Consider the following 13,017-nt stretch of genomic DNA (forward strand, 5'->3'; position numbering starts at 1 on the left):
GATTCCTGAATGGATCACATGGAGCTTTGACAGCACATGGAATCTCATCACTATATCCTGCAGAAAGGGAGGAACAGGGGCAGTACAGTAAATGTACTGAAAACAGCTTCTAGTTGTGCCAGGGGAGGTTTAGGTTGGATATTAGGGGGAATTTCTTCCCTGACAGGGTGGTCGGGCACTGGCACAGGTGGCTCAGGGCAGTGGTGGAGTCCCCATCCCTGGAGGGACTTAAAAACCATGTGGATGTGGCACTTAGGGACATAGTTTAGTGGTGGCCTTGGCAGTGCTGGAGGGACAATCGGACTCAAAGATCCTGGAGGGCTTTTCCAACCCGAACGATTCAGTGATTTTTACAAGGTCAACTCTTTCTGACACTCTCTCTGAGGAACGGCCTCTGCTTGCAAAGCTTTACCACCCCTGGCAACCCCTCACAGCTCCTGCCAGCGTGAAGATGCTCTACACAGATCAGCCTTACCTGAAGCATAAGGAAACCAGTTACCACCAGCTCTTCGTGTCCTACCTTGCAGCAGTGTCAGAGGGAGATGGTTGTCACTTGCTGTGGTGCCACTCACCCTTGCAGCAGCACATTCCATCTGTTCCCATCTCCCTGCGCATCCGCAGCTCACAGGGAGACAGCTCCAGGGTGGTTGCCCCACCTCCCACCCTGCTCTGGGGCTTCATCCTCACCCTGACAGCCACTGCCACAAACCTCTCTGGCCATTTCCCTCCCCACTCTCCCAGAAAGCCCTTCCTTGAGAGAAAAGCCAAGATTAAACACAGGTTTATATTCAGGTCTTGGAAACGGACCCACCTCCACCATCCCTCATTTTAATCTCATCTGCTCATCACTCCATAAATATCAACCTGCAGAGCTTTGGACATGTTGAGATTTATATCCATGCTGTCCCCTGAGATTTAATGCCTCCTGAATGTCCATTCATCCTTATGCATCCCCTGGGGACAAAATCAGAGTCAGAGAAGATTGACAGGCAACCATTTTATGAAACATTTTCAAGAGGAAAATGTCCGCAAAACATCTGTTGGACTTGAAAACAAAAATTACACCAGTTTCTGTGTCCTACAGCTCTGACAGGTCAGACAAAAACATTTTTTATATATAAATGTATATATACATTTATATATAAATAATATAAATGTATATAACATAGCTATATATATTTAATATTATTGTATGTTGTCATGCTGTTTCAATATTTACATATTGTTTAAATACTTATACATATAATAATATATATCAAAGTTAAATATATATTATTTAAAGGCCACAGTTCACAAAGCCAGCCAGCTGTGTTGAAAAAGAGAAGAGTCATTTTTACAGAGAGTGGCCTTTGCCTCCTCAAAGCTGAGGTTGCCTTCTGAAAACTTCCTTTTTGGTCTTACAAGTTTTGGTTTAGTTTTAATTTGTTCCTTCTCTATCAAAAAGAAAAGGGAAACAAACATTTTTTTGGAAGATAAAGACTGTCTTATTGACAGTTCAAGTCTGCACAGCCTCAAAAAGACCATTTTCTTCCAGAGAGCCTGATTCTTCAGCTTAACAGGTGTTACTCAAAAGAGAAACCCCATTTGTTTTCCCTTTCTTTCGCTGGACTTTGCCCGTATCAAACCCAGCTCCCTTCCTGCAGCACAGCAGGAGCCCACCGAGCTGCCCAGTGCCTGTGCACCCATCCCTTCTCTTCAGCCACACAACAGTGCACTCCTCCTTCCCTTCCTCAGGGCTGGTTCCCCACACCAGACGCCTTTGCAGTTTTCCCTGTACCACTTCACAGCGTGATTTTGCTCTTACGCATTTATCCCCTTCCTCTATCACTGCAACCTTCTCAAATTGCTACTCCCACACTCTCCCACCACGTTCTCTGGTCATACATTTCACGTCCTTCCTTCCACTCACTCCAGGCCCACTAACTCTCCAAACGGGATTTCTGTGAGGAACCAACAGCCACAGCCACATCTCACCCCAAGCGATCTCATCTACCAGGTCATCCAGGTCTCCTTCCTGCAGATCATGCTTTGGATTTGCTCCCTGCATTCCGAGCACCACCAGAGCAGTGCTGCGCTCCCTCCACCCACTGCCATTTCACATCCCAATTAACCAAAGTGGTTATTATGAATCTGTAATGGCTCCATCTCGCCTCACTCTCTCTGTATTACAAGATCAGTAATTCCTCAGCTATCCTGACACAAATTCCCTCTCCTCTGCCAGTAACCTGCAATAACAGCCCACATTATTATTCCCTTTTTCTTGTACTAGTACCGGATTAGAGGCACAGGGTGTGCACCATCAGACTGGCCTGAAATCTATGGTACAACCCTTTGAGTTTACACAACAATTTAAAAAAATACCTTTCCCTTGTGAGCAGCAGATTGCAGCCTTATCCTTGACAAGATGCCCTCAACTCCCACCCCTGAGCCTGTTCCTGTGAAAGGACATTCCACCGGGCAGCCTACGAGATGACTGAGTGCTCAAGCAGCCACATAAAACCATGATATGATATGACAAGAAGAAAGTTTCTGGCCTTTATTTGAAGGCTTTTACCAGTTACAGTAAGAATTGTCATTGCAAACCAGGAATTTTTAAAAAAATGAATAATAAAAGTTAAAAAAAACATCCACGAGTCCACCTGCAAGTAAGACATGTTGGTACACAAAGGAGACATGAGCTTTTGCTTCTTCCATTCTGTTTGTTTTTCAAAGAACTGACAGAACTAAGATACTAGGAAAGGTTGGATGCTATCAGAATCATTCCAACAGGTGAGCATTTAACAGCAGATACTGTACCAGGGTAACAGAGTAGCTATGTTAAGTCTATGGGTTTGAGTTGAGCTTATTGTAATTTGCTTCCCAAAAAGGACATTAAAAACCAGATTATGCCAAGATGATATAATGGAGCCGTAAGTTGGCTACACGAGTTTGTCCCCATTCTATCTATAACTCATCTTGGTAGCAAAGAAGTGATGTAAGCACCTGGAAATCTGAGCAGTGTGTGACTGACCAGATTGCCACAGCAATTCAGCTTTACAATGCACGTCCACTATGACCACACATCCATCGGCCTCCCAAGGCACACCAGCAGGAATTCTGACCCAGCCTTCTCTTAGCAGGAAAGGCCATTTACTTGCTTTGACCAAAATCAACCCATCTGATGACCTGTTGCTTCCCAGTTCCACACATGCAATCCTCTTGGAAAGAGACTTGAAGCAACCAGGTCCCAGTGCACAACTTCCGACTTCCCAAAAGTCATCTGCACCTTCCTGCACACATCCTGCTGCCACCTTTTGCTTTGAGTTGCTGGAAAAATGGAATATTTAGAGTCGAAAAAAATATGCTTCCGACTTCAAAGCAAGGAAGTAATGGGAAAGAAGATTTTATGTGCATCAAACCCCGGGTCTACGTCCATGCTTCTGCAGTCCAGCCCCAGCTGTGCCACACCAGCAGGCAGTGCCAGCAGTGCCTGTTCTCCACAGTAAGGCACCCACAGAGCCCTCAGGGGCAGGGAGGGTGTTCCCCAGCACGGGAGCAGCCCTGCAGGGATCACTTCCCATTCCAAGCTCAGATACATCCCATGAGCACTTCTCTGCAGATGCTGGTCTGTGCACACAGCTGTGACAGGAACATTTGAGCTCACCTAAGAAACGCAGTTCAAATCAAACACAACAACTCAGTTTACAGTCAGTCTGCTCACAGAGCCTGCTGACAGAAACAATTTACATCTCGCTTGCTTGTAACTCATAACCAGTGTTTTAGAAGTTTCAAAACACGTTAAACACACGTAAAGTCATGTGACAGCATTCCTGTAACACATCCCTGTTCCCACACCAAGAGGAGGAGGAGGAAGTCAACACCACACTCACATCCCATTGACTTGTGGGAGGGAAAATAAAATAAAAAAACCCAAAACAATAAAACTGTTTGCGCCAGCACACTCCAAAGTTCCAAGACTACTGCTACTGAGGTTAGCAATGCCTGGGGCTGGGGAATGGAAGCTGAAATTCCAGGTCCTGCAAGCTTCACCATGAAACTACCACGGGCTGCAGCTCTGCCTAATCGTATCTGAAAGCATGAGAGACTCCAGCAGACATGACACTCTTGAAATACAGAACTTTATTTAGAAACTGCTTAAAATAGAAAAACCCTGTCAAGAAAAATCCAAGTCAAATATGATTTCTCAGGAATATGGAGTTTTAGGGCAACAAAAGTCTAAAAGGCCACAAGAGAAATAGCACCACTGCAATTTTAAACAATGGCTAGATACTTGCATTTTTGGCATTCACTGAATTTGGGTTTTTCTCTGAACTTCACAAAGATTCATGCACTACACAATTACCATAAAATGCTCTCCTACACACATTTTAGGACAAGCTACCACCAGAAACAAATGAATACAAGCACAACAGGACTGATCAATCTCAGTAGTGAAGGGGGGTCAGAAGTCTTGCAGGATCTTGCCAAACACAACAGTAATGAGGGGCATGATAGCAAAAAAGGACAGTTAAGGAAAGTATTTTAAATATTAATATTTAAGTTAGTCTCAGTACTGTATTTTCTGCAATAACATTAGCTCTGTTAGCCAGCATCTTTTAGTTTTTACCCCAGAAGAATACTGAACTGGCAAGTGTTATTACTAATATGCCCTGGTTCAAAGGGAGGGGGGAGGGAGGAAGGCAGACAGAAAAATATCATCCTCATATGCTCAATTCACTTTCATTCCAAGCCAGTTGCACAGTGCAAGTCCTGCTACAACTATTGGGCGTGATCAGCATTCCTTGGGATGGGAAAAGGGAAAAGTGAGAGAACAGAAGGGATTCCAACAGGAATGAAAATAAACAGAACAAATAAAAACAAGAGCCAGGAAGGAAAATCACTTCTGAAGGACGTTTTAGGCAGTAAGACTGTGTGCCCTTTGCTTTGTTTTGCTTTTCTTACAGAAAACACAGTACGTTTTGGCAAAGCCACAATGCCACAGAAAAAGGCTTCAGTACTCTTCAAGGTAATTTATGTGTCTCAGCTGTTCATACTCCCTCTAATCTTGTGACAGGCAACGTTAAGGCCCATTTCATCGAGAACTAATCACTTAGTAAGCAGCTTTACATAGGAATGGAGTTTTGTTTTAATAGCCCCTTTTGAGCACTTGCTGACACAGTGAGACTGCCACGCAAGGCCTCTCGGACAGCAGTGAATGGAGTTAAACAAACGTCTACCCCAATATGAAGCACATAAAATCTCCCATCACATTACTTCAATTTGGCATATGGAAGCATATTTTAAATACTCTTAAGGCATTTATTATAATTTCTGTTCTGCGATTTCACATTAACTCAATCTTTCTGTGAGTCAGAGTCTTTAATTTCTCTACTGCACACCGCCTTAGATACAAAAAGAGTCTTCCCACAAACCAGTGTTTTACCAGCAAACCATTCTGCAACGAGTTCCAAATATTCAGCCTCTTGCTCCCTAAATATACCACCTCGATGTGAATACTGCTCTGCTACAGCGTGAGAAAGAGCTCCTAACTCAAACCCACTGTAAAAGTGAAACTTCCGCAAAGTGCACTTTAAGAAGAGGTACTTTTTGCTTATGAAAAGAAACCAGTGAGTCCTCTAAGAATAAAGTGGAGTATTTTACAGTTAAGCACATGATCTGGGGCAAAGAATTCTGATGTTGCTGCTCTGCTGGTACAGTATGTGGTCTGTTAATACTCTTCTTGTTCCTCCTGCGGTGCTCCTTCGTCAGGTATCACAAAGCCTTCCTGAAGGGGAAGAAAACAAGTGCTTTAATGAAAATCTGATGTCAAACCAGTTCCTGGCTCTCTTTTTTTTACCTCTGTAGGCTTTTTTTTTCCCCCTCTTACTTCAGGTAAGACACCCTTAAGTCACTGTTTACAGTGTCAAGATGCATTACCAGAAGTATTTTCCTCATCTTTGATCTATTTGTTACATACTACTCATGAAAGGTCTACCTTGTTTGCTGCCTGACTATAATTAAGTTATCTGCTCCTTTATTACAGGAAAAAGCCAGGCTATAAACCTCATGGAGAAAAAAAAAAAGTAGAGCTAGAGGGAGCCCTGGAAAACAAACCAGCTTCCAATTTCAAGGGCAGGGAAGAACTGTGCAACCCAATTTATAACAGATTACTTACATCTGTGGCATAAAGAATTTCCACAATCCTCTGCAACACTGGATCATTCTCCCCTTCATTCTCCTGGCAGATCAATTCAATGTTCCTCAATTTGCCAAAGTAGAAGTCTCTCTCCTTCTCCAGATCTTCAACAGTAAGTTTCAATACATTGATCTGCCAAGGGGCATCAATAATAATTTATCCACCAGAGACAGAATTCAGTAGGATCTATGCAAAAGGGGCATCCCAAAAGTTCTCAGAAGGGTGTTGATATGCAAAGCACTTCAGCAGTAACCAAGATATGGGGGGAGGGGGGACTGTGAGAGGAGGCAAAGGGCCATCTCTCAAATTTTAATATTACTGCCACGAGAAACATCCAGTCCAACCCACACAAATCCACTTGGAAAGACTAAAGGCTGATTCCATGAAGTAGGTAAAGCACTGACTGCCTGCAGCTCTCTCTGCTCACACATTCTTTCACGACAACTCTCCTGCTGACAGCAGGTTCAGTTGTGTTGCACTCCGGATTTCAGTGAAGGAGCAGCTGCTCATAGTTCCATTGGAATGCTGTGAGAGCTGCAACACAGCTGTGGGAATACTTACAAACCCTGCTATGTGTGACACAGCCCACGCTGGGGTGAAATGTCTGGGCACTTGTGCGCTACAGGAGGGGTTTTGCTTCCATCAGGAGAGCAAGACCATTATAACGAAGGGTTCCAATTAAGTGATTTTAAATGAGCTGATTCAGGTAGTTTTCTTCCGTCTGCCTGACCCAGACATTCTGTGGTATTGGAAAAACAAACCTGCACATAACTCTTATCAAGCAGAGGTCAGTCACAGGGCTGTCCTGTACACACCTGCTCAATCAATCCTGCCGATTCATCGTCTCCTCCACCCTTTTTGCCCATCCCAGGCCCAGCTTTGGGACCTGCTGGGGTCCTCTGTGCAACGATGGGCCTCTGTGGGGCTGCAAGATCAATTCACCAATTAATTCAAATTAATTCTCCCTCCTATAAAGGTACTATCCCCCCTCCAAACATGCTTAGGCATGAAAGAGTTTGAAGATGTGTCCCTTCCTTGACTCCATGTAACATGTCCTTTCTTTTTGGCACGCTTGGCACCAATCCTTGCCATTTTCTCTTTTAGAGAACACTATTCTTTCTGTAGCCTTCAGACACCTGGGTACTAGAGCAGCCTCAGTGTTTGAACCTGGCATCTCTGAAACAAGATGCAAAATACTATAATCCCATACACTGATTTTAAATAGCAACCTAGTCTCCATTTCCCCAGAGTTTCTCATGATCTAGATAATCTTTTAACTATTTTCTCTACCTGCACTGCCAGTACCGAGAGATTTCCTGGTTTTGTTCACAACTGGGGTAACAAGGTTTGGTGCTATTGTGTCTTGGCCTTGTCGAGCAGCAACAGGATCATACTCCTTCCCGTCATAGTTTGCATCAAAAAATTTTTTGAACCACTGAACAAATTCAAAGTTGTCTTGAAATTTTCCTTTCACTAGTTTGTCCACGGGAATTATCTGAAGCGGAGGGAAAAAGAAAAAAAAAAATAGTCAGACTCATATTAAGGGTAAAGAACCTCTATGGGTTTTTATATAAAGTTTTAAAGTTAATGCACTCAGAAGATATGGAAATTTAATTCTTGTCCAATCTAGGGAAAATCCCCCTTGACCACAGCTGTGTCAAATAACAGGATTTTTGTAATTATTGGAATGAAAAACAAATCATGCTTTGCCTTTAAGGGTCCAAATAATTTTAAATAATTCTGCAGCAAAGTATCTGCTAGGCCAAGCTTACAGACAAAACTTCTTCCTGTTCATGTGAAGCTGGCTGTGATGAATCCGAACTGATGACCAACTCCACAGCCTGCCAACACCAGAACTGCTACAAGAGCTACACATAACTGTTATACCAGACCCCAGCTTCTCTGGGATGAGGTGTATAACTAGAGATTATTAAAAAGATGCAGAAAATAGTGAAGTTTTGTTTGTAAGAAAATTTTTTTTCATAAGGACCATATTCCAAATGACCACTTGGCATTTGGAAGCCAGGCTGGTTGTCCAGATGGGCTGTGTGGACAGACTGCACAAGCCACTGTCCCCAAGAAGAGATTGACTCTGCTGGAGCTGCCAGCCATGGAATGAGACGTCTTCTTAAAGAAGGAAAAAAGCTTCAACACTGAATGTTCTGCATCCTACCAAACATGCTATCTGTAACTATTACCTGAATAAATCCCCCTTCCATCAGCAGAACTGTCATTCCATCTAAACAAGCTTTTTCACAATTTCATTTTCACTAGCTAAAAATCACATATTTTAATATCTGGAGGCATTTAAAAGCCATGTAGATGTGGCACTTGGGGACATGATTTAGTGGTGGGCTTGGCAGTGCTGAGGAAACAGTTGGAGTTGATGGTCTCAGAAAGGTTTTCCAACCTTAACAATTACATAATTCTATACACTTGTAAAGAGGAATTTAGAATCCTTAGAACTATCAGAGCAGGAGGTTACGGGAACATACCTCCTACAAAGATGGTCCAAAGAGGAAGCTCAAGAAAACCTGATCTCACAGAAATTTCAATATTATTTTGTGCCACATAAGTTGCAGAGAATTAAAAGGGTAACATTCATCTCATCATTAAGAATTGGAAACCTGACCTTGGCTGGAGTAAAGCAAAATGTGTCCTAACTGATCTGAGGATCCCAAGGCAAACCAAAACAAAAAGTTTTGAGATTTACAAACCAAAATCAAACTCTGTTCCCAGATTTATTCCATTCTAAATCCGAAAGCTCATCCCATCTACATTAACATTAAAAGCAGAGAGTCAGTTATTGCCCAGCTTACTTTGTCAACACCCATTCGTTTAAAACCTGCTTGTAGAACCTTGAAGTTTTGAATGTACTCATGTTCCAATTTTGCTTGAAACTTCACTTTCTTGAGTGCTACAGAACCTGGGAAGAGCATGTCCATGAACTGGCAGTATGCAGCACCTGCCAAAATGAAAAGAACACAAATCCTGGGATGAATTAAGTCAGCTCAGCTCACTAACCTTCATGAGTTTCTTTCCAGTCAGGTCAGCAAACTGACCTGACTCACTCCTTCGTCACACAAGCCCTTTAAAGGCAACAAAGGCAAGAAAACGGGAATCTTCAGGCTCCTTTTCAGTGCAGCATGGCCATAAATAAGCTTAAAGGAGCTGGAGAACCAAACTTCTGGGCTCATGACTTGAACTCTTATGAATAAGAACAAACCTGCCTCCATAATTCCAAGAGGAAAAAAAAAACCTAATGAAAAACCTGACTTTCTTTTCTTCATGGATATCAGTACAGATCTGAGATGTTACATGTGTCTAACAGGCACATAATCTCTTAACAATACTAATAGAACTAAATCAGAAAAAGCATTGTTTTAAAAATCATATTTAACCATTACTGAAATAGTAATACATTTACCTCCTACAAACAGGACCTATACACAATTCAAGGTGCTCTCCAAGATAAGAGGCCAATTAAGCTGAATTATATTTAAAGCAGGCCTTAATCAAATAACCAAAAAAAGATAAGTGTTTCTTCCTATTAATTTTAAATCCTTCATGTCCTCCAATTCAGCACTTGCTGTAGTAAGAGGAAAATAGAGATTCAGTTCTGCCACAGAGGAAAACCACCTCCATATTTGTAGACTATACATACACAGTAAAAAAAACCCCTATTTTTTAAACTAGATCCTCACTCTGCAGTGCTGATACACAACCATGTGCCACTGAAAGCACAAGCACAACATTCAGAGCATTATTCCCACACCAACACGAATGAATTAAGGAGTAATGGGAACCCTAACCTAAACCATCTAACAGCTACACAACAAACTTTTGGGAGCTATCTGAAGGCCAAGAAGGAATATAGAAGAGCATTGCCCTAAACGACTCTGTTCATCTCAACCACATCCTATAACTGCTCACTCTCTATTAAGACACTTTGCAGGCGCTCCCACTTTCACCTGCTACCAGAAGACTGATGTCATGCACTGGTGCAAATTAAAAATAAAAACAACAAACCAACTCTTGCTGTTGCTCTCCACTGTGTCTCAGTTCACTTGCTGCAGACCTCCAATCCCAACTCAAACACAGAGGACTTGCCAGAAACCAGGGTTTGCTCACTACTGGCAGTCGGAGCGATAAGCGTGATAAAAACAGAGGGATCACAGCGAAGTCAAAGGGCAGCTTTTGTGCATTTATGCAACCTCAAACTGCTGCTGTCACTGCTGCCCTTGCCAAAGACAGCAAAACAAGCTTGGGAACTCCTGCTTCCACAGGACTATGACAGCAAAAGCCACTTCATCCCTGCTGAGGCACAAAGCATTATTGCAGATGCAGAAAAGGAATGTTACTCAGGACATACCACATCAACAGCTCTCAGTCTTTTCCCAAAAACACATGAGCTGAAATTCTGCAGAGCCAGTACTAAATATCCTCACTTCAACACAGAGCTCTCACAGCATTCAAGACTCACACCAATCCCATGCAAATCAATCCTGCATACGAAAGGGTTTAACCTGCCTGAGAGCAGACAGTGCTTATCATGTCACTTCCTCCTGTGGTCCTAGGTCTTTAGTTCCCTCACCCTTACAGTTTTTGTCCATCATTTCACTAGACAAAAGCCACTACAAATACCTCTCAAATGTCTATTGCGAGTCCCTTGCTTCTCTGTCATCTCTGGGATTGTTTCTTCTATAGACTCAGCCACAGCCTGTGTTGACAGTCTAAGACTCACTTTTAATTTATTCCTCCTTTTATTCCACCTCCAATTTCCCCATCTCTCCTTCCATGACCAACACTTTATCTTAAAGTCACTGTATGAACCACACTTCCACTTTTTACCGAGCGCCTGTTGTAGTTATCCAAATTATCTTGTACCCAGGCTGCATTCTTAGCCTTGGTTTTTTTTCAGCTCTTATTCCACAGACTATTATCTTTTATCCGTTCTTACAAGCCTCCTCCTCCCACACACTCCTCCCTATGATGACACTTGACTCCATTTCTGTACCACAGTCACTTCCCTTTTCCTGACTACGACTGTACATGAGACTCATCTGTGCTGAAGTCGGTTTAAGCCCAGGTAAGCTGGGCTGACATAGACTGGACGTGCTCCAGGACCAAGAGGAGTTGTAAAGTCCTGCAGATGACCCCACGAGTCACTGCTTTGCCTTCCTCACACTCCAATACTCTTCCAGAACAAATCACAATTGTTTTTGCTAGTTACACTTATAACACTTACCTATCCATGCAGACTAAACGCTTAATTCCTCATGGGAAAACACCCTCTTTCTCAGAGGCTTTTTTTCACATTAACACCCATTCCTTATAGCATCTATGCTGTAGTGAGTCATGAGAACGTGCCTTTTCATTACACCGACATTATTAACAACCACTTCAATAACACTGTGACCATAACTGGATCATAACACTGACCACGAATCTGTTCACACCAGGAACTAAGCCAGGAACACAGCTACAGCAGGGCAGCACAGAGGGTGCAGCTGCACCTCTAGAGAACCAGGGTGCACACCCCACGTGGAACTGCCCTCGGGGTGAACCCCCTTACCTGAGCACAGCTGTTCAATCTTGGTCAGCGTCAGCTGCAGAGACTCATTGATCCACGCCAGCATGTCATGTCGGCTCAAGTTATCGCTGGTCACTGAAGTAGAATACACATTCACTGCCATTTTCTGAAAGACAGAACCAGAGGTGTGAGTGCCACAGACGCCGGGCTGCGGTGGAGCCGCTTCCTTTTGAGCCTTCCCGACCCATCAGCAAATGAATCGCGACGCAACTGCGGGCTGCCAACAGCTGGGAGGACCCTCCCGCACCACGACTGCAAAGGGCTCGGCTTGGGGACTTCTGACGAAAAATTAGCACCGAGGCGCTCACGTGGGAGCCGCTGAAAGGAATCACGGCTGCGGCAAGTTACCCATCCCTCTCCCCCGCGCCACCGGGAACGGCTGAAACACTTCCTGCCCGGCCACGGTATCTCCGGGGATCAATACCGAGCGCCCGGTCCCCGCCCAGCCCCGCCAGCACAAAGCGGAGCCGCCGGTGCAGCTGCTGCCGGGCAGGGCCGTCCGCACCGCGGGCGGGGCTCGGCCCGCTCTCCCCCCCCCCCCTACTCCTCACCACCCTCCGCCGGCCCCTTCACCCCGCCACCCCCGGTCCCCGCCGCACCTCCGCCCGCCGAGGGGCGCGGCCCGGCCCTGCAGGCCTCGCGTCGGTCCCCTCACGGCGGCGGCGCCCCGCCGGGCCGCTCCCCGAGCCCGGGGCCCTCCCCGCTCCCGCCCGGCGGCCCCGCCGCGGCCTCGGCCCGGTACCTGCGCCGCGCTCGCCCCGTCGGCCCCGCGTTCAAACCGACCCCGCCCGCCCTGACCGGGACCGCGTCACGCGCTCGCTGCGCGCCTGCGTCACGCGCACGTCACGGCCCGCGCGCGGAGCGCCGCGCGCCGGCACGGGGCGGGGGCCGGTTGCCAGGGGGGCGGGGCGAGCCGCTGCGTTGCTATGGGGATGCCACGCCCACCCCGCCCGCGGGCTCGCCCGCCATTGGCCGAGCCGCTGGCCCCGCCCACACCGGGGGTCCCGCGTGCCCGGGGGCTCGCGCTGGGCTCGGGCCCGGGCGTGCGACGGGAGCGCTCCGGCCGCGGCCACCGCGACAGCCCGGCCCCGGCCCCGGCCCCGGCCCCGGCCCCGGCCCCGACCCCCGGCACAGCCCGGCCCTGAGCCCCCGGGACGGCCGGAAACAGACCCCCGGCACAACCCGACCCTGCACGGCTCCACCTCTGCTGGCACACCAGCACCGGCCCCTTTGGTGGCACTGGTGTCAT

General features: G+C 45.9%; 1 protein-coding gene across 2 annotated transcripts; it reads right to left on the minus strand.

The window, feature by feature from the left end:
- Positions 1–2,507: 2,507 nt before the first annotated feature.
- On the minus strand, positions 2,508–12,617 carry MAPRE1 (microtubule associated protein RP/EB family member 1). 2 transcript variants are annotated; one of them, XM_039563473.1, is made up of 7 exons: positions 12,511–12,617; positions 11,751–11,874; positions 8,995–9,140; positions 7,481–7,670; positions 6,991–7,100; positions 6,155–6,307; positions 2,508–5,764 (listed from the first exon to the last, which is right to left on the minus strand). In XM_039563473.1, the coding sequence occupies exons 2-7, from the start codon at positions 11,869–11,871 to the stop codon at positions 5,708–5,710; spliced, it is 777 nt and encodes a 258-aa protein (XP_039419407.1). In that variant the 5' UTR covers positions 11,872–11,874; positions 12,511–12,617; the 3' UTR covers positions 2,508–5,707. The 2 variants fall into 2 exon arrangements, with proteins under 2 accessions (XP_039419407.1, XP_039419406.1); XM_039563472.1 differs by having other exon boundaries at positions 7,466–7,670.
- Between the last annotated feature and the right edge of the window lie 400 nt (positions 12,618–13,017).

Source organism: Corvus cornix, chromosome 20 (assembly GCF_000738735.6).
Source record: "Corvus cornix cornix isolate S_Up_H32 chromosome 20, ASM73873v5, whole genome shotgun sequence".
Classification (NCBI taxonomy): domain Eukaryota; kingdom Metazoa; phylum Chordata; class Aves; order Passeriformes; family Corvidae; genus Corvus; species Corvus cornix.